Raw genomic sequence first — 23,847 nt, forward strand, 5'->3', positions numbered from 1 at the left:
GGCCCTGTTAGGCTGCACTGCATTCTGCCAGCATGGTGTGGACCCATGTGTACCCTAGTGCCATATATTGCTGCTATGTGCACAAAGTTGAGATTACAGTTGAAACAGCTCAGTTTTGTCTGTTTCATTAATTTGTAATTTATAGATGCAATCCATGAATATATTCCCATTGTAAAGCACTAAGATATTCCAGATGAAAAGTGGTTCCTGACTACCACCCATCCTAAAGGGATTGCACTGTTCAGTGCGTAACTTTCTGGACCTCTTGCTCTGATTTTACTTAGAAATATAAGCTGTCACACTCAGATGGGTACACACATTTCCTCTAGACATGGCCACAGCATGTATTGTATTGTTGTTTTTTTTACATAAATGGTATACTTAAATGTCATTCTGTAACTTCATTGTTCCACTCCCTGAGAACCTTCCAGATCAGTACAGAGTTCTGCAGTTTCCTTTTAACTGCTGTTTAACATGCTGTATTATGAACATGCCTTTTTCCAGATAGGGATGTGAAAGTGTGTTTTGTTTTGAAGGGTAAATGCTAAGGAATGGATCTGTTAGATTCGTACATTTTAAATTATTATAGGGCTGGGGATTTATTTAGCTCAGTGGCAGAGCTCATGCTTAGCATGCACAAAACCCTACGTTCAATCCTCAGTACCACACAAAAAAATACATATGTATATTATAGATCTTTCTGATTGCATGCTGATTTACGCTTCCACCAGTAATCTGTGAGAAGGCCCTTTCTGGTTTTACTCACAGCCCTTCCACCTTCAGGCCAAGACCTGTGGTCATGGGCACTGAGTTAAAGGAAAAGGAGATACAAGTCTCCCTGCCCTGTGAGTTGGGCTTTGGGTACCTTGTTGTGGCTCAGAGTGTATTCATTTCCAAGAGTCTCTGATGGGCATAGCTAGGAAGGACCCTGTGCTCCCCTGGGAAAGGGAAGCCATTTAATAAAATGGTTCATTGCAGGTGTTATTTTAAAAGGTCATTTTGAGAAAGGTACTTTAATGGTCCTGATTTCAAATGGTAGATACTAACAAGCCTACAGTTTTTTTCCACCCCTGTTCTATGATCACCTACTACGTCTCTGAGACAACTAATATCATCTCTTTGTTGTGTATTATTCTCAAAATATTCTGTGCATATGTATGCAAAATACATTTGTACAGATATCACCATTACTTGCCAGTGGATACAAATTCTAGCATGATGGGAATGCAGTGGAATGGTTAACTTCTGAAGCCAAGTTTTCTTGGTTCAAATCTCAGCTCTATCACATATTATCTGCATATCCTCTAAGCAAATTACTTAACTGTTTTCTGCCTCAGTTTCTCCATCTGCAAAATGGGGATTACTGGTCGAGTTACTAAAACGATTGAAATTTGTAAAGCTCTTAAAACTATCCAGAACATAGTAAGAAGCATGAACTCACTTATTTAAAAAAAGGAAGAAAAGGAATTGTCCAGCTGCACTTTATGTGTAACAAAATATTCTCAGAATTTGATCCTTCTCCTTTCAGAGGTGTGTGACATTCCTGTGTAGATAAGACACAAGGTATTTACCAGGTCCCTGATGATAGAGTGATCATCTGTTCTTCTGCTACTAAAACCACTCTTTGATGAATACTCCTGTCTATGGACATTTTGCTAATGTGTGAATGTCTGTAGGATGAATTCATTAAAGTAGGATCCAGTAGTCCTAGTGTTGGTAGCTATTGCCATGTCATCTTCATGGAATTGACACCTGTTTACCCTCTTAATCAACAGTATGGGAGAGGACCTTTTTCCAAGACCCATGGACGTGGTGCTAATGGGCTTTTTGATCTTTGCCCATGTACTAAGAAAAAAAGATGTCTCGATGCAGTTTTAATTTGCACATCTCTTTATGAGTGAGGGTGGGTATCTTTTTATGTATTTCCAAGCTTTTCCTGTGTCCTTATCTGTGAACTGTACATTTGCTTTCTCCCTTTTTTGGATGGCTTATAATTTATTTTACTGGCTTATTATAATGTATTCCTTGTTGATTGCTGGAACACTTTTGACCTATTAAGAAAATTTACTGTGATTTTTTTTCAATATTTCACTTGTCTTTATGGAGATATATACACATATATGCTCTCACACACACGTATATATTAATTTGAATTTGTTGAATGTGTCAGTTTTTTCTATATTGGCTTCTGGGGTTGTATCATAGAATAACCTAGAACCTTCACTACTCTTATATGATAGAAGAAATTGCCCAAGATTCTAGAGTGTCTTTTAGTACTTTTATGGGTTTGTTTTGTTTTTTTTTTTTTTTGGCCTTTTCAACATTTAGATTTTAGACTCACTTGGAATTTATCTTGATACATGTGTAAGCAGTGAACCTGCTCATAGATCTAAACTCTCATCCTATCCTTCCCACTTAGCAACATTTCTTACTCCATTTCAACTGTATTCATTCCACCCACCTCCACCTCTTTCTGCTTCAGATTCCTTGCAGTGGTTTTCTGCACCAGTGCCACCAGCACAGGCTGCTGTGACTTCCTCTTGCCTAAGGGCATTTCGTTTAAGCTTCTGTGTGGTATCCAATCACATACTCCTTCCAGGGCAATCCTTACTATTTCCCTGCCCTCTCCTCTTTGTCCTCAGACTACTTCCTCCTCCCCAGCTGCCTGGTGAAGTTGAACCATGAGTGCTCTTCTTTATCTGAGGTCTTTGGAGAAGCAGTATGTTTTCCCCTCTTTGCAGACTCCAAATAATCGGCCTTTCTACACCCCACCTCCCGGGTCTCCCTACCCAGCCCTATCCCATGCATCTCCACCAGTCTAACTTCAATCAAGAGGGTGGGTGTGAAGTAAATGCCTTTGCTTTCTCAAAGCCCTTCTTAATCTCAAGTTTTCCCATTCCTTAGTGCAATACCTCCTACCTTCTTAAAATTAATTTAAAGGAAGAAAACTCACTTGAAGTGGCAAATAACATTAATATTTTTAAATTAAGACTAAAAAGATAGTAAGTAAAACTTAGTTTCCCAAAGGGACAGTGGATAGAAAAATGTAGTGATTACCTGAAGCATATTCCTTAGAAATCAAACAGTGCCTCCCCCATGGACATGCATCCTCTCTACATGAGCTTTATCTTGCTAGAGCAGCACCCTTCTAGGATTTTGTAACAGTGCTAGAAAAATCAGTTTTTCCAAATGTGTAGTTATAGAGAAAAAAATGACATAAAATTGCATGTTTGAAGGCAAATCTAAAGTACTTTGTACTTCTCACTTGTAGTTTTTGCTAGTCTGGTTCTTTACTATTTCTATACACCCAAAGCAGCAATTCTCATGGAGGAGGCAAACCTAGACCACATCTGCCCAAACATCTGTAGGGAATTAGGGGGCAGAGGCCCCCACCTACTGGTGAGATTGATGCTTTATGTCTCTAAGTTGTACACAAGAGCAAACGGGTGGAGACTACTCATTGCAAAGTCCTTCAGTGTTAAACATTTGTCAAAAAAAATTCATTGATAGAAAATAGCCACACACCAAAAATCATCTTCAGAGAAGAGCCACCCTACAAACTACCATTTTCAGTGTTAATTCACTGTCCATTGCTACGCAGTATTACAGATAATAGCCAAAATGCTAGGTTCAAATCCCAGTTGCTATACTTTCAACATGTATGATGTTGGGTAAGTTTTTAAAACCTCAATTACCGACCCTCAGGATTTTAAGAGTAAAGTAAGGATGACCAAGGGACCTCATTTGTTGGCCTGCTCTTAGTATGTAGTAGTCAGCTTTCCATTATTATAACAAAATAACTGGGATAATCTACTTAGGAAAAGCAAAGCTTTATTTTGGCTAATGGTTTTGGAGGTTTCAGTCCCTGGTCATAGCCTGTCACAGGACAGCATATCATGCTGGGGAGGGTGTGGTCCCACTGTTCTCTTCAAGAATATGCCCTCATTGATCTAAGACTTCCCACTAGGCCCTGCCTCTCAAAGGTGCCACCACCTCCCAATAGCACCATGATGGGGGCACAAGCCTTAACACAGGGACCTTTGGCAGACATGCTAGATCCAAACACAGCAGTACATGTGTTAGTACACTACAGGCATCTGTGTAGAATCCATCACCCAGGAAAGTCTTTGAATAACTTAGCTGTTATTTGACTTGAGTAAACTCTCAACTTTAAGAAGTCAATTGATTATGCAGGACACCTTAATTCAGTGACACATAGGCTCCTTGAGAATAGGTCTCCAGTCTTCCCAAGAAGTTTATGAACCCAGATAGTATAGCATGTTACTGAATACTAGCTCTTTGCTGTTAACTTGGCAGATGGCCTAAGGACAGACCTAAAGACAGAGCTTCTTCCCTGAAAGAGTCAGCCAGGCCATATCTCCAATAAACCCACTGGATCCTTCAAACCTGGGAAAGGTCAGACCCCCTACAGTAACGATTTATTCCCTTTGAGGAATTAGTCTTTAGTCAAGGTATTCCAGAATTTATTATATAAACACATAGTTGAGAGCCATTTCTCTGTGGTCACTCGTAGCCATGTGCTGTTGTCCTAGCATGACATAGTTCGAAGCACATAAAAGCCTGTAATACAAAGTGTGTGAAGATTGGCTTTTTTAAGTTCTTTTTTCACTGGTGTAAGCATCTAAAATAGCTTCTGAAAACATTTTGTCAAAAACAGTACAATGGTGGCTGCCTCTTTAGCCATAGCTCTAACTTTGGGGAGCTCAGAGAAGCAAGCTGAAGTGCCTTCCAGGCTCATCAAGTTCTTGGGCTGTGGAAGGAGTGAGGCAGCACTACCCCTGTGGATTTGGGCTCGGAGGGACAGAGGGACTTGGCCAGTGCTCGTTAACCCAGCTCCTTTGGGTCTGTGTTGCAGGGATCATGTATCGCAAGTCCTGTGCGTCCTCCGCGGCCTGTCTCATCGCCTCTGCCGGGTACCAGTCCTTCTGCTCCCCAGGGAAACTGAACTCAGTGTGCATCAGCTGCTGCAACACGCCTCTTTGCAACGGGCCGAGACCCAAGAAAAGGGGCAGCTCTGCCTCGGCCCTCAGGCCCACATTCCCTACCACTGTCCTGCTCCTCAAATTAGCCCTCTTCTTGGCACACTGTTGAAGCTGAAGGAGCTGCCACCCTGCCTGTATTGTTCTTCGGGCCCTTGCTCCCCACCTCCCTGAGTTTATTCTGAGTGTCTTTTCATTCTGGGGAGAGAGGAGGCTATTCTTTTTGTTCATTTGCAAATAGTGAAAGAGCTCCCAGCAGAAACAGTCCAGCTGAATTTTTAATGTGTACTTGAAGGAAGAGAGTGGTGCCAAGTGCAGCACCCCTGTAAGCCAGAGTCCATGGCCAGTTGGCAGAAATCGGCCCTTAGAAGCCACCAGAGAGGGCATCTGCCCTTTCAGAAACCTTTAACTTTATTGTGTCCCCAGTGGGGGCTCACTTTATCTTGGGGCTGCTGAGGGTAACGTTGCTTGGTAGAGAGGGCCAGGTCCCACTCAGAGCTTCCTCTCTTAATCTTCATACCTCGTGCTCCTGAAAACCCTTCTCTGTGGCAGAGTTGACTGGCTTCATCTCTGAGTTGGGCTGTGCTGACTCCTGACTCAGTGGCTGGAGCTTAGTCTTGGGCATGGCCTGGCTCTGAAAAGTACTCAAGAAAACCTTGTTAGTTCTCCTTACAGAGGAATTGCGCTGGGAAGTGAAGAAGATGAGCGGGCTGCGGGCCGAGCGTGCACTGTCGGTGCTGCAGCTGCCCTGGGCGCGTAGGCGTTTCTCCTGGTTGGCGTGGGGCAGCTTCAGGTGGCAGCGCAGCACCTGCCCAAACACCCTGCGGAACTGCAGCGAGGACACGTTGTACAGGAGCGGGTTTACCACGGAGCTGAGGTAGAAGAAGGTGTTGGAGAAGGGTAGCAGGATCATGTATGCCCGGAAGTAGGACTTGGTCCAGTCGTACTTGGGCTTGGCTGCAGCCATGATCCTACGAATCTGGTTTGGCATCCAGCATACGGCTAATGTCACGACAATCAGCCCTGAGCAGGCAAGAGAGAGGAGAGGGGAAAAGAAGCAGCATGAGAACAAAAATAAACAAACAAAAAAATCATAAAATATTTAGCCCCTTAGTTCTGTGCTTACTGGCCAGGAAATGGTACCAATTTATCAGTGTTGTGCTTGACAGCTTCTTTTGCCACCAGCAAAAGAGAATTTAACGCTGTTTCAAGCTTGGGGGAGTTGGCTCCGTTAAAGACCATTAAATGCTTTAGACAGTGTATTTATACCTGTTGATGCCTGTTAATTTTAAAAGTGTTTTCATTGTTCTTGGTGTATCCAGAAAATATTTTATGTTGTCCATAAATCTGGTTTTGTCTTGTTTTAAAGAAATAGATATATACATATAGTACAGCCATATTAGATGAAACAGTATTTATATTTTAAAGAACAATTGCATAATGAGGTCCCAGTGATATTTTTAAGTCAAATGACAGTTTCCCCTTTGGTAATGAAGAAGCATATTTAACAACACTGACTTTGCATTTGATTTCAGGGGAAGCAAAATCAAGGCTAGTGCATCACCAAGAATGTTTTTTGGATATACATGTGCTAGGTGTGCACACTCTAATCATGAGGCTGACATCTGCAACAGCACCTCTGGTTCAGTTCAGTCACTCTTAGGTACATCATCTCTTCCATCTTCACACTGGAAAAAAATTCAACCAAAACCACCACCAACAAACTTCAAGTTTAGCTAGGAACATGCTCATTGCTTTTTTGGCACTAAACTGCGACATTGGCAGCACGGAAACCATCAGGCCCTTGAGAGACATCACTCACTGTCCCCTACATGGACCAGATGCTGGCTGCATGTACACTTGTTTGCATCCCAGCGAGCTGGCATTCTGACTATGTGATCTGATCATCCCCATGTCTGCAGTTTTGACAGAAAAAGATGTTCTGTAGCTCATGAACAACTGAAGTCACAGTTATCAAAAAAGAGTTGATCTACAGAGAGAAAACAAGGAAGATTAGGGCATTTGCTTTTTTTTTTCTTGGAAGCCAAGAACCCAGAATCTAAGTTCTCACATAGAGGGCTGATATCTTCAAACAATATTTAAGTTTTCAGGAATGCTTCCTCCCTCTCCAAAATTTGAGTCATAAGGAAAGTTCATTTGCATTTTCTAGGAAACTGCAGGGAAGTGATAGTTGGCAGCAACTGATGCCTGCCCATGGTTGACTGCAAATATTTCAGTAATAAATGCTCCAGGAAAAAGCCATGTTCGTGCACCCAGGGTTGGCTTGCCCGAGCACCCCTTGCCTGGGGTGCACAAGACTAAGGGCCCCCATGGTATGTTCTCTGGCACTGAAATAGCTCAGTTTCCCAAAGACAAGTCTCCATAAAGCCCTTCTGTCAGCACGGAGGGCCTGGGAAACTGTACCCTTGGTAACTTCCAAAGGTTCTTCCTGTCAGACCTCAGCCCTGGCTTTGAAATCCAAACTGATTTGCTTATTTCTTCCCTTTGAATTTGCTACCCTGAGAACAGTCAGTAAATCTAAAAATAGGCAAAGTAACTCTGATTTGATGAAAAGGCAAAACTACTATCTTAAGTCAAGAGTCTATTCCTAATCACCTAGTTACAGCTGCTGGAGGAGAAGGGGCAGGGTGGGGGGAACTTTTCTGATTTTAAAAAATACTTGCATGAGAAATCGGGGGCTTTTTTCATTGCTTTGAGGAGCACAGATGCTTCCAGCCACCTGTACTATCCCAAATTTGTTCCCAAGTTTCTGCTCCTTGTTTTCATCTCATGTGGCTCTGAGGAAGCAGTTCATCCCATTAGCTGTAAAGAAGCTAGGAAACTTGCCATACCCGGGCAAGCTATGTGTCTTCACAAAGCTTTACATTTTTCTTCTCTGTCGCTGAGTTTCACAGAACAAGTACAACCATCTTCATCTAAGGAGCTATTTCTCAGAATATGGAAATTGAGTGCATGATTTTAGACGTGTGGTATGCTACATTGTGGGAGGAGGTTCTTCAGGCAGCAGAATCTAGGAGGATGAAAGACGTGCCATGTACTTGCTATGGACTGAATAGAGTACAGCTTTTAAAGCCAACTGGCAAAGGCACTGAGAAAAGGAGGGCTGTGGGGCAGGGGGAGAGGAGTTACAAAATTACTTCTCCCCTGTGTTTGTTTCTCATTCTCATGATCTCTTCCTTACCTGATCCTTATTCTTCTGTAACTTCCCACACACACTTGCCTGGCCTCAGTGGTCTTTGATCATCCTATCAAGAGAAGCAGAGTTTGGTAAAAACTAAGACCTGGAATCCAGATAGGAGATAGGATTAGGGCAGATCAAGACCTATGGCTTGGTTTGTAGTTTCAGCCAGGATGAAATTCTTGTTCTGAAATGAAAATGAGCTAATTAAGTGAGAAGTAGCTCATTCTGAATAACTGGCAGCAGATAGGGGGCCATATGAGAGATTCTGAAGGAAAAGTATTTTTTCTGGGTCTAGAGCAGGTAGGTATAACGGCAAGTACAAACTTGAACAAGAGACAAAGGATTGGAGTAGAAATAGATCAGAGTCTTACAATAATACATCCAGCAGGTCTTGAGATACAAGGAAGAATAATGCTGAATTGTTTCTGGGTTTTCTCTGTCATTCTCTAAGCACTCCATTTGTTTCCCATGCATTTCTCATCCCTGAGAACCTGGTGATCTCTGACCTGTGAGGTCAACACAGTATCTTCATTTAGCAAATGAGAAAGTCAACAACCAGAGATGAGTTGTCAAAAGCCACAGCCAGGACCCATGATTCCCAAACTCCAAAATCCATGATATCTATTTTTCGAGTCACAGTACTTTCATTTTCTCATGAAAATAAAGAAACACAAGAAAGTAAACATTAACTACAATCCCACTATGTAAAATGGACACTGAGCAATTCTGTCTAGTGAAAATACCAAATGTAAATCATAATTTAAAATTTTGAGTAATCACGTTCAAATAGGTGAAATCAATTTTAATATTTAATTCAATATACAAGAAATGCAATTTCACATGTGATTTCAATATGTAAGCAGTGCTAAAATTGAGATGTTAATTGCATTTTTTTTGATACTAAGTCTATGAAACTCAGTATAGTTTTTACTTTTACAGCACATCTCAGTTGAGAGAGGAAGCATACGGCTATTGCCTATCATACAGGAGAGTGCAGATGAAAATAATCCTTCCTAGCTCTTCTTCCAAAGTAGTAAGGTTCCCTCTTCCTCCCTTTCCTAGAGACATGTGCACAGTCACGTCAAATCAAGCAAGCCCCCCAGAAACCTCCGGACATAACCTGTATTTGCAATATTGTAATGCAAAACTCTGAAACCCGATCCTGTCTTCAAGTATGATTTCTTGCCTGTAGTAGAGAACAGGTTTATCTGATCTTTTCATAGCCTTCCACAGAAAGGAACTCCAAATTATTTAAAGTTTAAATAATTCTGGAAGTACACAGCTATATTTTGTACCACTCAGTCCAAAATTTGCCTAGCCATTCTACAACACTGCAGATTGTGCCAGCTACCTAGCAGGGCTACTGAAATATACTTTCCCTGCCTCAACTAGAGGTGGGAAAAATGGCTGGTGCCTTTCTTGTGTTTTGAAAGATAACTTTTGTTCTAGAAAATGGGGCATGGGGCATACAGGTACATGACATGTGAGGCATGTATCCACGGGCAGTGTGATAGAGGTTAGCCTCCCTAGGGAAAGGAAGCCAAACCAGCTCCTCTGTGAAATCGGTCATTTTATAATGACAGGTAATTGCTCATTTTTACATTTGAAAAGAAAAAGTTCATTATTTTAGGTGGTAGACTGTTGGGAATAAGTACCATGTCCAAAGGTAACTTTCTATTCTGGCTGTTTGCAATTGGTTTAACTCCAGTTCCAGTTGCTCTGTAGCTAAGACAAAGCTTTAAAGCCGTATTCACACTTTAATAGAATGTATTAAAGATTCGACTAAATTTATGTGTGGCTGCAATCAATTTGGACTTGTGTATTACATGGGGGAAAAAAATCTATAATGCTTTGGTCTGTGTGGCGCATCGTGCAGCCCTCAGTTAAATAACTTCAGTGTGAACTTGAATGAAGATCAGTGAACTGAGATTACTCATGTAAAGCAGGTAAACTGTTTTAACCAAGTTATTGATAGGTCTGTATTATATTCTAGACAACCTTGCACTCCAAGTCATGAAATACCTTCATACCTGTTTCTCTACATAAGATATTATTTTCATTTTTCCTTCTTGATCGCCACACTAAAATGACAACAGCCATTAGATAATGACATGGATTCATCTTTGACAGAATACTGTTGTTTCAAAAGCAGAATACAGATGCCCGACAACATCCTGCACTGCTGCCTGACATTCCAATAGCGTTCGAAGCTGCCTGCTTGGTTTAACTTTCAGAAATGCATCAGGTTCTGCCTGGGACATGGCAGCATGGATGCATCTGACCCTGGCCACCTGCCATCTTTAAAGTAAAGGTATCTATCTGTGTGTTCCCCACAATTTAGCTTAGAATCTGAGAGAATCAAAGAGCAGAAGAACACTTAGAGACTAGCCCATATTTTAAAAGTGAGGAAACTGAAGCCAGGTGATTCGCCCACGATCTCGCAACATCACCCCGCCATGCTGCTCAAACACAGAGTTCAACCCTTGGTTGTGCAGTGAGGCTATTATTTCTTACTGCAATTTTGGGCTCCCCCCCCCCCCCAGTTTTAGGCTCTAGTGCTGACTACAACATGAGATCTAGTGACATGCAGGTCAGTACAATGCTCCCTCCATTATTCAGCTTTAGAACCAGATTCCCCAAGAATAGACATTTAGCAAAATTTGGGGATACATGTTTCCCATGAAAAGGAAAGTAAAACCCAGCCCAAGTTAGCTGTAACATGTTTAGCAAACAAAACATGACTTCAGGTCATGACCTGGTGACTTTGCCTACCAGGAATCCATCTGTTTGTCCATCCATTTATCCATCCACTCATCATCACCTACCTGTTCATCTGTTCATCAAATCCATTTGTCACCTATATTCATCCATTTATCTAAGTACCTACTTAAAAAGGATATTTCATTAGGATTAAGCAGAAAAGTTCTGGAGACTTTATCTTCCCTAACAAAGTGGTTTGTGTGATTTAAATAAACCCCAAAGTTTTTCTTTTCCACCTGGCATTAGATTTCCATTATTGAAGACTTGAGAGTACAGTGGGGATGTTAAGGATGATTTGGGATTTCTTTATTATGGCTAGTCTTTTTCTTGACTATTCCTACCCCTATTTTCCAATTCTAATTCTGATCACAGCAAGCAAGAATTAAACATCCTCCACTGTTTTCTAATTTGTATTCCCTGGACTTCAGTCACTCAGCAGACATTTCTTGATTGCCTGCGGTCTGTTATGAACTCTGTCCTAGGTCATGGTGATATGACTAAGATAGCCACAGTCTGGTTTGCTAAAGACCCTGGCAGCGGTCTGAGCAGTGCAGTGTGAAAGCAAGGAGAACAGCCAGCTCACTTCCCCATAGACAGCAACATTCAGACTGGAAAGGAAAGAAGAGTAAGAGCCCAGGCAGACACAGCCATGACAGGAAATGGAGGAACACAATGGCAGTTTACCTTCTGAGAGCTGCAAGGCTCAGTGTGGCTGTGACAAAGGAGTGGAGGGAGACAATGGGAAACCAGCACGGCTAGAGAACACTATCAGGTTTTGTGGCTAATAAACTTGCATATAGTAGGGTGAGGAACATCTGCTATCAACTGACATTTACATAGCAATTGCCAGTGGAAAGTAAGCATATGGTTAGTTGAATGAAAAGCCAAGAAGAGACAAATACATCCAATAAAAGGTTTTAATGCTTTCTCACTTTATACATCAGTGTTTGCCTATCTGCTTCTGCAAGTCAGTTGAGACCTTGATCACACTCACTAACCTTGTCTGACCTGAGAAACCCGCTTCGGTACCAACCTTGGTACAGTTTCTAACCTTCAAGACAGTAGTTCACAAAGAGGAATCCCTGGAATAGCAGCATCAGCTACATCTAGAAACTTACTGTAAATGGAAACTCTCAGGGCCTAACCCAAACTTGTGAAATCAGAGATTGCAAGGCAGGAACCCAGCAATCTGGCAGTAACAACCCCTCTAGGTGATTCTGGTACTTACTCAAACTGGAGAACACTAGTCTAAGAGAAGCACAAACTGAGGTGGAGCCCACATTACTGGGTGTTGGCCCATTCTCGATGTCTTTCCTGCCTTTGAAGTGTCATATTTAATGTGTGTCCACAGTCTGAGCTGACAGTCTTGAAGGACTATCGCTGGCTTCTCTCCTGCATAACCACCCCCTCCAGTCCCTGTCATTCCAAGTGTCTCTCCCCATTCTTGTTTCTAATTTTCTTTTGTTCTTTTTTTCCTCCTGCCTCCCTCCCTTTCCTTTTCCTTTCCTCATTTTCTCCACTCCTTTCCTTTTCCACTTGCATCTCTCCCCTTTCTTTACAGCTTCTCCAGTACATAAAGCAATGTCATCTCTCCTTTCTGTTCTTTGCTTTTTCTCCCTTTTTCCTCTTCCATCTTTTCTATGATCACCATAAACCAAGCCATGTACAACTTTGCCAGCACATACATCTCCCTTTCCATTATTTTCTCAGCTTTGAGAAGGTACCTGATTCAGCTGCAGGGCATTCCTTACTAACAGATGGCTGCTGCGCGTGCCATCACCACTTATTAAGTTTGCCCACGGAAAGTAGAGAGGCTTCAGATACAATACAAATGGGGCATATTTGGTCACAAAGTGAATGTGGATACCTGATGGTGACCATCAACTTGGAGACCTTCTTTAAACAAATCTGTCTTCTTGTCCTATTATTGAGACATTTTCTTTAGGAGAAGATAGAAGAGCTACTGGGGTTTTGTTTTCAGAGAAGGGCACAGGCCACAGCTTTAAAATGATGTATACACCACAGATGGCTGCTTCTGTCCACGAAGACAGATGGTTTGATGTCCCATCCTTGCCCTCACAATTTGATGGAGCCCAGCAAAGAACACTTTCCCCAGTGTGACTCCATCCACCATGTGGATGCCAGAGACCTCTGAAACATGGCACAGAATCAGAATCCAAATGGCCTGCTATTTGCTAAGCATTCCATTCATCTCATTGTGTTCTACAAGCTTCAGTACAAGAAGAAAACTAAATTGCTACAGTCACAAATATATATTTCTAAAATTAGCCCTCCTGTCTGGGAGCTGTAGGACAATCACTTGCACTCAAAGTCAATAGCATTTAGGGTTGTCATTGTGGTTTAGTGCCTCTGTTCCTTATGATGCATGGTAAATGAACAATTGGAACCTGTTAAATAAATATTTTTCTATGTGGATCTCAACTATATGTGGCTGTGTGGCTTTCTGTGCAAGCAGTCTGCTCTAAATGCAGTGATAGTAAAATCCTCAAGTGTGGTATAGTTACAGAAGCCTATAGCTTTATTTCCCAGCATGACAGACAAAACCAAAAGCTCCTTCCCTGATAGCACATGGTGCAGCAGTGGGCAGTGGTAGCAGGGCACAATGCTGATACCGTCCACGCCTGCAGGGGAGGCTGTGGACCTGGAGAAGCACACAGCTGGGGTGTCCCCATCATGGATCTGCCCACACCAGCCACCAGTAGGCATGGCATGTTCACATTGATTAAAGGCTGTTAGAATATAATAGAATTTAGTTTCTAATAGAATTTAGTTCCTTGTAAATAATAATCAAAACCATGAACAGCTCGTAAGACAAAGATCTAAGAGATTCATGTAGTAGTGAACCAGCAGAATTCCCCAAGAAGTGGGATGAGGGGCCCAAATCCACACAGTCCATAAGGCCAAGCGTAGTGGCTCCCCACCTGGCAGTGTATGCCTTCCAACAAGCTCCCCTTAGAGCCAGAGTTGGCCCATGCTGCAGAGGGAGCTTGAGTATCTTAGGTGTGGGGAAACACAAACAGGCCTAACTGTTCCCTTCCTCTCTGCTTTCCTGAGGTCCCATAACCCCCAAATCTGCCTAGAGAACCAGAGCTAAGTGCTTGTGATGGAGGCTGAGGAGCAGCTGAACAGGGCCAGAGATTCCTTGCAGCATGAGGAGGTCCAGAAGAGGATGAGCACAGAGCTGAGAGCTTCCTGTGGGCCCAGAGGACAGAGTTAGTCTTTAGGCACTGTGTGCTACAAGGTATTATTGACCCATGTCACCCAAAAGGTAAAGCCAGATACCAGCAACCACTTCATGCTACTGCTACACAATTATCAATGAGGATCCAAGGTAAGAGGTAGTTTCTGCCCTCCTCTGTCTAAATATGGGGTGTATCCAACACCTCAGCTATCATGATAGAATGTTGCAGATTGACTAGCTTAAACAACAGATATTTCTCACTTAGTCATGGAGGCTGCAAGTCTAAGACCAAGGTGCTGGCGCTGGTGCTGGTGCTGGTAGAGGTAGAGTCAGTGCTGGTGAAAGATATGAAAAATGAGAGGGAGAAAGAGGAACACACACACATACACATGAGGTGGGTGGGAGGGAGAGAGAGGGAGGGGGAGACTGACTGACTGGATCAGGATCCTACCATATGACCCCATCTAATCTTAATTACCTCCTAAAATCCTCGTCTCCAAATATAGTCACATTTGGGGTTAAGACTTCAACACATAAATCTGGAGGAGACTCAATTCAGTGCACAGAATGGAGTGTCAGATGCCTACTGGATTTTATGCTCTGGTCTCTGTTCACCTGTCAGCCCCTCTGTTCTTTCTGGTCTCCAGTCCCTGAACATTTGATCCTCTGCCTAGATCACACCTTGCTCACCTGTTCTTCCTTCTCCTCTCTCCCTATCTTCCCCTACCACCAGCACCACTGCCTATGCTTTGTCCAGCTCTTGGTCTATAGTTTCTGTTAAAATGTAACTGCCACCAGGAGCCTTTCTTGACTATACAACTCTAAGTCCTTCTATGATTTCACCAAGATCTTTCACTCCTACCTCATCATCAAGCACTACAGTATGAACTAAACCGTTAACTTAGTGAGGGCAAGACATCTTCACTGCTGTATACTCAGTGCATAACAAAATACCCTCACATAGTGGCATCTTAATAAATGTAAGCTGAAGAGAAAAGGAAATTACAGATATCAAGTCAGGACTTGTAATAGGAGGGCATTTAAAATTCATTGATCTCCAGGTTCCCTGTCCAAAGGACTCAAACCTAACGCTCCTGACTTAGGCCCTAGTGTCTAGTGTCAACTACATTTCATTCCCATCCTGAGTGGAAGAGAAAGAATCTCCTCATGCAAGCAAGAGTAGTCCAAGAAGGAGGGCTAGATGGGGACTGAGGAGCACTGGGTTCTGACAACTGCCTTCAGGGAAAGCAGCTTTATCTTTTCTTTCTTTTTTTTTTGTACCAGGGATCAAACTCAGGACCTTGCACTTGTGAGGTGGGCAGCAGCACCACTGAGCTAAATCTCCAGCCCCAGCAGCTTTATCTTTAAGCCCCCCCCCCAACCTCCCTCCCACTGCTAACTTACCCGTAGTTATTTACACTAAAAACTCATTTCTTTCACTGCTTCTCTCCAAGATGGCTCCACAGGGTACAAACAGAACATGTGAAGGTCAGTAGGGGAAACAGGATGCAGAAAGTCATATTTACCAAAGAGATACATTGGAAGATATTCATTTCTCCCAAAATAATTCACCTCAAGAGCCCTTTAACTCACAGTCCCCTTGAAGATACTACAAGCCTTTGTCAGAGAAGCTGCAGGCCAAGACCCAAAGAAGAGTTGGGTTGTATTCTAAACAGGGAAGTGTACAAAGAAATACAGGGGAAGCCACCAAAGAGTACCTGGTAAAACCAGGAGGGCACCACATTCTTGCTCTATGCTGTGTGGCCTCAGGAGAATGAAATCTGACAACAATGAGCCTAAATTTCCACCTGGGCACAACTTGGGCACATCTGGATCATCTTGGAAGAGAATTTAGGCAAAGCAGAACACAAAAATGGACCTTTCCACCATATACCTATCACAAATTTCCCAAGCAAGTATACCCTGCACACTTCTAGCTTTACCTTTACCTGACCTGGCAGCTTCACCAGCAAAAATATGATCAGCTTTACATTATAAAGCTCAGGCTACTCATCTGCAAAGTTAAATCAACACCAATTCTTGGAGGATTGAGTGAGATAATGGGTGCTCAGCAATAAGTATAGTGCATGCTGCCAGTTAAAGACCATTGTTAGTTATGACTACTGCCACCTCCATGATAATTTCCACCTCTCTTCTCTCCCGCCACCCAAACAGCTAACACTAACACCACCAACTCTACTGTCATCTCCGCTTCATCTCCCGCCACCAGTACCACTGTTGTTATCACCTCCACTATAATCTCCACCTCTACCACTAACACCACCACCACCTCCAACATTATCTTCTCCACTTCCACCACCAGCATCTCCGCCAGCACCCACCAGCAGCACTGCTGCTGTCACCTCCACTTTCATTTCTACACCAACCACCATGATGTCCACCTCCATGTCCACTACCATCATTATTACTTCTGCTGCATAATCACCATCTCCATCATCTCCTCTGCCATCACCACCATCACTACCTCACCACCAACACCCTTACTCTCACCAATATAGCTCCCAAAAGTAACAGATTCAGGGGCAGGCTGACAGAACCAGAGGATACCAGACTCTTTCCAATCCTGAACTCATAAGACCCAGAAAAATTCAGTGCCTTTCCCAGGATTATGCTGCCAATTAATAGCAAAGAATGGATCAGATATGAAGTCCTGGAACTGGAAATGAAGCTCCCGCCACTGTACCCTGAGGCTTTATTTATCCATCCCAAACACACACATATGTAGAAATTTGGGGTTTAAAGGATAAGGATCTAGTAAAGTCAAGGATAGAATAAACGAGGAAATTGACAGAAGGTAGGATTGCAAGAAGAAGGAAAAAATCTAAATCCCAGGAAGATTGGAGACTTCAGCCTCTCCAATCACTTCTCCTCATGTGATTCCCCTCTCGAAGGGATGACAAGGGAAAGCTTGCTCCAAAACCATGTGGGCACCGGGTTAAAAGGCCGAAGAAGCCTCTACTCTGATGACCTTGATCCTTGCTTCTTTTCCCTATTCTTCAATCCAAATATACAGTGAGCGGGCGGGGATTTAGCTCAGTGGTTTCGCCGCCTGCTGCACAAGAGCAAGGACCCGAGTTCAATCCCTGGTACAAAAAAAAAAAAAAAAAAAAAAAGAAGAAGAAGAAAAAAAGAAAGAAAAAAGAAACTAGCCTAAAAGTAAAGAGGACTATATGGGTTTAATACTTTGGACTGGGGATTTAGCTCAGTGGCGCCGCCGCCTGCCTCGCAAGCGCAAGGGACCAAGTTAGGTCCCCAGTACCAAAAAAAACCCAGAAAACCCTTCAAATATACAGTGAGGGTAAGGCCAGGGATTTAGAGTCAAAAGCAGGTTTAAATCTAAGCTCCTTTACTTACTAGCTATGTGACCATGAGCTTATTATGTCTCTGTGGAATGGAGAAAATAATAGTATCCATTTCATTATTGCAAGAAAAGCTAAAGGAGATGAATGCATGTCAAGCACTGAACATAAGACTGGTTGATGATTGGCTGCTCGTACTACTTATTACACAGTCTAATCAGCTGCCCTGGTTTAGAGGTAATAGCCAAAATGAATACAGTGCATATATATTAGAGACAGTCTTCTAAGTGCTCAACTTACACTTGCCTATTTCCTCTTTAAAATAAGCCCCACAAAATGTCCACTACTTAATTATACTGTTAAGAAAGCTGCAGGATAAATAACCACCCCAACTCCATCAGCTGGCAAGTAGCAGTGCCAGAAGTTTGATTCCACACCCCTGGTGTGGAGTCCATGCGCTTCAGTGCACCACCCCAGCAAATCTTGGACCTTCATCAGGTGAGAAGCATCTCAGGAGATCAAAGATCACATGCATGTGAAGTCTTAGATGCAAATTTTTAAAATCCAGTTCAAATGGCCACAAGTTCAAAAATAAATTTCCACCTGTGAATGTCACAGTGAAGAACAGAATCTCAGCTACCAAGAAATAGATTCCATCTAATGCATCTCTATGACACGGAAAGATAATTGCCATGAAAGAGCCTTTTTATATTTAAGGTGAACACTGTAAACTTTCCTATTATTAAGAGAGATGCTTGATGGAATTCAAAGACGCAAACTAGCATTGAATAAGAGTCTAGCAGGCTAGACACTGCAGAATGTTTGCTTTTCACTGGATTTATTTTATGGCAAATAAGAGTCCCTCACACACCCCCACCCCTGCTACCACACACAGGAACTGTTCCTGGAAAGGACACCTTCCTTCAAAAATGTATTTAAATTCTGGGTGGAAGACAGTTCTCACTTGTCCCAGGCTGACAAAGTCCCTCCCCATAAATATAATCTAGAATTCTGTTTCGAAGTAAATTAGAAAATGAGTTCAGCTTCCTATTATCTGTTCATCTCATGTAAGTTAGTAATGAAATTCAAGGGAACAATCTATAGCTGAATGCCAAGACCAGAGGAAAAAATGAAATCAGCTGATGGGAGAGATAGCCAGGCTCCTCCTGTGTTTGATTAAAGCAGAGGATCCCAACTGGAATCAGTAAAGCTCCCAGGGAAGTTGAGGAGACTGTATCAGGCTTCTGAGATTGGGTTTTGCAGCAAGAATGGTCAGATGAGGATGCCTTCCTGTTAATGATTTGAAAATGAAATGACTGTTGCATGACTTGATAAGAGTAAATCCTTCCTGATGGGCTTTTCTTTTAATAGAGGTTAAAAAAAACAACTTTGAGGAAGCCATCTCACAGATTTGAAAACACTAAGTATAATTTCTCCCATCCACGGGCAGCAGTGTTAGAGAAGCACATTATTTACATAGTAAATACAGTACAGTGAAACAACAATAAAATCCTTTAATTTTTAAAGCTATTCTTCACTTATTTTTTTCCATTCGTTGTGTCATCTGATCACCAAGTGGCACTGTACCTCTAGTTGCTGTCCTGTCTTCTCTCTTCCCCTGTGCATTTCCTCCCTCAGGATCACTCTGGCTTGAAATACCATCTCTCCAGGAATACACTAAGATCCCAAATCAATATAACCAGCCTCAGTAGACACCCAGAACCAGGTTCCTGTCGTCAGCAGCCTCCCTGACATCATGGCTTGGATTGCTCATCTATACCTATCATAGGACATGTCCAAACGGAACTGATGATCAGCCATGAGTCCAACACTGCTCTCCCCCATTACTCCAATTAGTAACCTCCTCCACCATGCACTGAGATTTTCTACCTGAAACCTGCAAGTTGCTCTGTTCTTCTTCCTTGCTCACTTTCACATCAAGCAATCACCAAGCCTGTCAATTATACCTCCAGAGTGTGTCTCCTCTCCAGCCCCACTACCGGCACTGTAATTGGGGTCACCATTATTTCTTGCCTGGATCAGACAGAACCAACCCTCCCCACAGTCATTCCTCCTCAAGGCATTCTCTGTATCAGCCAAGATCATCTTAAGTCACAAATCAGTCAAATACCCTCTTGCTTAAAACCTTTCCATGTCTTATTTAGACTAAAACTCCAAATCCTTAATTAGTTCTACAAGATCTGATTGAGCTTATTCCTCATCTGTCTTTGTACCACCCTGATTGCTGCATATCTGCTCCAGCAATTTTGTGATTCCTAAAGCCAAAACTCCCTCCTACCTCAAGGCTCTTACCCAGCCAATATCTTTTCCTCATCTTAATTATTATTCATTTTTTAGTTTAAAGTGAAAGACCTCTTCCTCTGAGAAGCTGTCTGAAACTCCTAATTGGGTCTCCTTATCATGAACTCCCATGGTCTTCATATGGTCTCCATATGAACACATTGAGCTGGAACTTGCGTTATTCATGTCATTCTTCTCATCCATGTGAGTTCCATGGGGATGAGGGTTGTATTTGTCTTGAGTATCTGCAGTGCTCAGAACAGTGTTGGGCACCTGACAGGGGCACAGTACATTTGGGAAGTTCTGCCAACTACACAGTGACATAGATGAGGTAGGAGCTGTTACACCTAATTTTGCTTATGAAAAGAGTGAGATGTACTACACTCAATCCATTGATTTAGGTTACAAAGAAAATGGAAAATAGCATAAAATCTTAGATCTCCTAGTGAAAGATGTTCAAGTATATAACCCCCAATATCATATCTTCCTGTTTATAACCCTTTCTTCCAGAAATCCAATCCCACATCCTGTCTGACAGCTTTGCCCAAAGAGTAAGGCAAGCCTGGGAAGTTTCCTGGGGTGAACTGAAGATTTTCATCCAAACTTTGTCTATAAAGAACCTACATAACACTGAGCAACACATGCAAATCACAAGAGTTTTCAGACCTGGAACAACTTCAAAGAAGACAGATAAGTTTCCTCACCTTAAAATAAGAAGCTATCTTTGATTTATGAGGCTCTTTCCAGCTATAAAACTTTGGCTAACTTTCCAGTACTAGGGGATCTACACCCAAAAAGGTCGGGCTGCATCAATCACATTTCACAGGGATGTAGCATGAATTAAATTAGTACACTTCAGAATGTTTAGGCTATCTAATCTTACAAACTCAAGGTATTGTAAATATTCCCTTATGTAAAGTCCTCAGCAATCCCTACTTGCTTATGGTTTTGCTATTCAGAATGTGGCCTGTGACATTTCCCAAGAGCTTGTAAGACATGCAGAATCTCAGACCTCACCCCATACCTGCTTATCAGAATCTGGATTTTCACAAGACACCCAGCTGACATGTTACCTATGCTAGAGTCTGAGCCTTTAGCATCACATTCAGGCCCTTCATGACCTGCCTGCCATCTGTCTTCTGAGCCTTTTCAACAGTCTGCTCCTGAGCCCAATGCTGAACATTCTCCAAATGGCTCATGTAGGACACTCCATATTTCTGCCCAAGATGGACTCCAGGAAACTCTGACCAGCTCAAGTATTCTTTCCTCTAGAAAGGACTCTGGGGCTTTTCAAAGAAGAGTCACCTTCCCAGACCTTGTCCATGCTTCCATGACTGTGCAGCAACCATGTTTTAATGATGAATTTCTGTCCCTGGCCTACTGTGAGCACCTGGAGAGCAAGGCTCAAGTCCCAGCCACTAACTCATGTCTAGTAGAACACAGTAGGGCTTAATGTGTTTACTGAAAGCATGAAAGAACTTAGAAACTCATTAGAATACATCTTCTCCTAAAGGTCTCCTCCTAAATTTGAGACCAAACTGGAATCTATTACACTGATTATTGTTTAGAGTAATGATACCTAGAAAAATGAACTTGGGCTTGTAGGAGAAAAGTTGATAACATCTTTCTGGATAGAGTTGGGACAAGAGGACAAATGGGTAGCTCTGTGATTCCCTTGGGAGGAGCAGGACTACTCCTTACTCCTGCCATAATCTGCCTAAAGGCTCACTAACATCTGAAGGTCTATCAGGCTGTGGTATGCTGAACTATGTCTAGGAGATGCTGGGAAAATATACAGGAGACCAAACAGTTCCAGTACAGTCCAGAAAAGCCAGGCTCAGATGCAGAGGGCAGTGGAGTCTCTGAAATAGGACGCCAAACACTCTGGAAGTCTATTGCAAATAAGTTGTTTCCCAGAGCAAGGGTGGGCCACTCAGGAGCCAGAGTTGCCTGTGAGGTGGGGAAAGGAGAAAAAAATGCAAAACACTGAAAGAAGTATGATAGGCATGGAAGACCAGCTTGGCTGGGTGCATGTTGGAACTGAGCAGGGTGGGAACCTCACAGTGAAACTCCAGAGTCTCCTGAGAGGTGTTGGTGTCTTCCTGGTCAGAGTTGACATAGTCAGGCACCCTCCTTCATGTGATCATAGACAGGCCAACCTTGACCTTGAAGAGACCTGCTCAACTCCACTATGCTATAATTGGAAAAAGCAGGCCTAGAGAAGGTGAGACACTCACTCATTCAGCTGAGTGGCTTCTAGGAAAGGAGAAGGACCCAAGTCAGGCCTTTTCTTTGTCCCCTTAGCCAGGACTCCTTTTATCAACTCTGATATTTATGACTCATGCTGCTTGAGGAGCAAAATCCCAGTTTTTAAGACAGTAAGAAGGCTTTAGATTAAAAAACCCAGAATATGAACTGAGCCTCCTCACTACCAGCATGTAGCTCTGAGGAGCAAGTTTCTGACCCTCTTGTCCTCATTTTCATTGACTGCAAAATTGGGAAATTAATATCGTCCTTACAGGATGACTGAAATATTAAATGAGGTTTATGTCAATGTTTGCCATAAATGATTATTTTACCCTTCCTTTCTGCATCTTATAACCCTGGATTTGAGGGAAAGATAAAGTAGTATCTTTGCTGCCATCCTGTCTCCAGCATGGTTTTTTGCTTGCTGTGGTGCCTGGATGGTAAGCTAGACATCCATTTTCCTGCCTGCCTAGAATGTATCCTCCTCTCCTCCACTAAGACGATCCTAATGTTCCCTTGGGATCTTCTATCCCTGACTCAGTGCAATGAAGTTCAGATGGGGGTTTGCTGGCCAGAAGTGGACAGGCAGTGAAACAGTGGATAATCAGCATTACAGTGGCTGGTTCCATTCATGGGAAGCATGTGACCACATCTGGCCACCTAGAGCCAGCCTTGAGACATGAGCTAGAAGTCCTAGAAAGCAATCCTCTGTTGAAGTTGCTAACTCAGGGAAATGCACACCTGTAACCCTGGTCTTAACTTCCCCAGCATGAGAGGGCCTTCCCTGAAAGACTTGCCTATGACAGTACCAAAAAAGGAGACAGAGCAAGACAGAGAGAGAATGATTTCTAACCTTAATTATTTGAGCCTGGATCTTGTCAATCCTGAAATAAGACAATAAGGTCTACCTATACACTTTTCAGTTACATGAGTTAGCATTTCTTTTCCTGCTTTGCCTTATTTTTGGCTTAAGCCAATGTGTGTATGTTTACTTCCAGCCATAAGAGTCCCAGTTACAAAGAAGGCATTAGTGATGTGCAGAGGAAATTCTTCAGCCTCCTATGGGGGCATCACTCAGTCTCTCAGGCACAGCCAGAGCCCCTTTACCTGTAAATACACATTTGTTTTTTCCCATTTGAAGTAAAACAGAGGTAGACAGGGATAGCTGCTCTCTAGCACTCATACCACTGGGATTTTATTTATTTGAAGCCCGATTTCTCTCTTTTCACTTTATTGATGAAAGAAGCCCAATCCTTTCCTTTCATAGGAAATCTATACTTAGCTACTTGTTTCCTGTTGCAAAAAACAGCTTCCCTTTTCTCTTCCCTCATGCAATACATTGTTGAATTTAGAACTGAGTTGGAAAGGATGTCAAAGGACACGCCAGTGGGCCTTCATTATTTGACCAGTGATAATGCAGAGGGTGAGCACTGAGCCAAGCCTATTAGCAGCTGAGTCCTCTGTCTTCCTCGAGAGTGCCTTCTCTCCACCTCCAAAAGATATCAGTGCCTCACAATGATCTGACACTTACATGGACAAAGGAATTAATGGGCTGATTTAAATACTGAATACTTGTCAAAATACCTTTGGAAAAAAAACACAGTGGCCTTAGAGTCTAGTGACAGCTAGGTTCTAACCTCTTGTATGACCTTGGAGAAGCCATTTAACTATTCTTGTTTCATCACTAATAAAATTAGGAGGTTGGATTAAAAGGATCAAAATGTCAGAAGTTTAATGAACATATGACAGATCATGGACAGATAGAAAGCTGAATGCTGAATCAGTGAAAATTCATCCCAGTGTTGAATGATGAAG

The 23,847-nt window shown here is 42.6% G+C and overlaps 2 protein-coding genes across 3 annotated transcripts in view; one reads left to right on the forward strand and one right to left on the reverse strand.

Moving 5' to 3' along the window:
• Positions 1 to 13,404, forward strand: part of Lypd1 (LY6/PLAUR domain containing 1) — a 37,511-nt gene extending 24,107 nt beyond the window's left edge. For both annotated transcript variants that reach the window (XM_021236790.2, XM_004836095.4), the window contains one exon: positions 4,877 to 13,404. In XM_021236790.2, the coding sequence (XP_021092449.2) occupies positions 4,877 to 5,112 (236 nt within the window). In that variant the 3' untranslated portion in view covers positions 5,113 to 13,404. The remainder of the gene's footprint in view (positions 1 to 4,876) is intronic.
• Gpr39 (G protein-coupled receptor 39) overlaps positions 2,287 to 23,847 on the reverse strand; it is a 250,818-nt gene continuing 229,257 nt past the window's right edge. The window contains exon 2 of the mRNA XM_004836096.4: positions 2,287 to 6,023. Within this exon, the coding sequence (XP_004836153.1) occupies positions 5,515 to 6,023 (509 nt within the window). The 3' untranslated portion in view covers positions 2,287 to 5,514. The remainder of the gene's footprint in view (positions 6,024 to 23,847) is intronic.

Source organism: Heterocephalus glaber, unplaced genomic scaffold, assembly GCF_053883595.1.
Source record: "Heterocephalus glaber isolate CG9 unplaced genomic scaffold, H.glaber_assembly_v1.0 deba00000347, whole genome shotgun sequence".
Lineage (NCBI taxonomy): Eukaryota > Metazoa > Chordata > Mammalia > Rodentia > Bathyergidae > Heterocephalus > Heterocephalus glaber.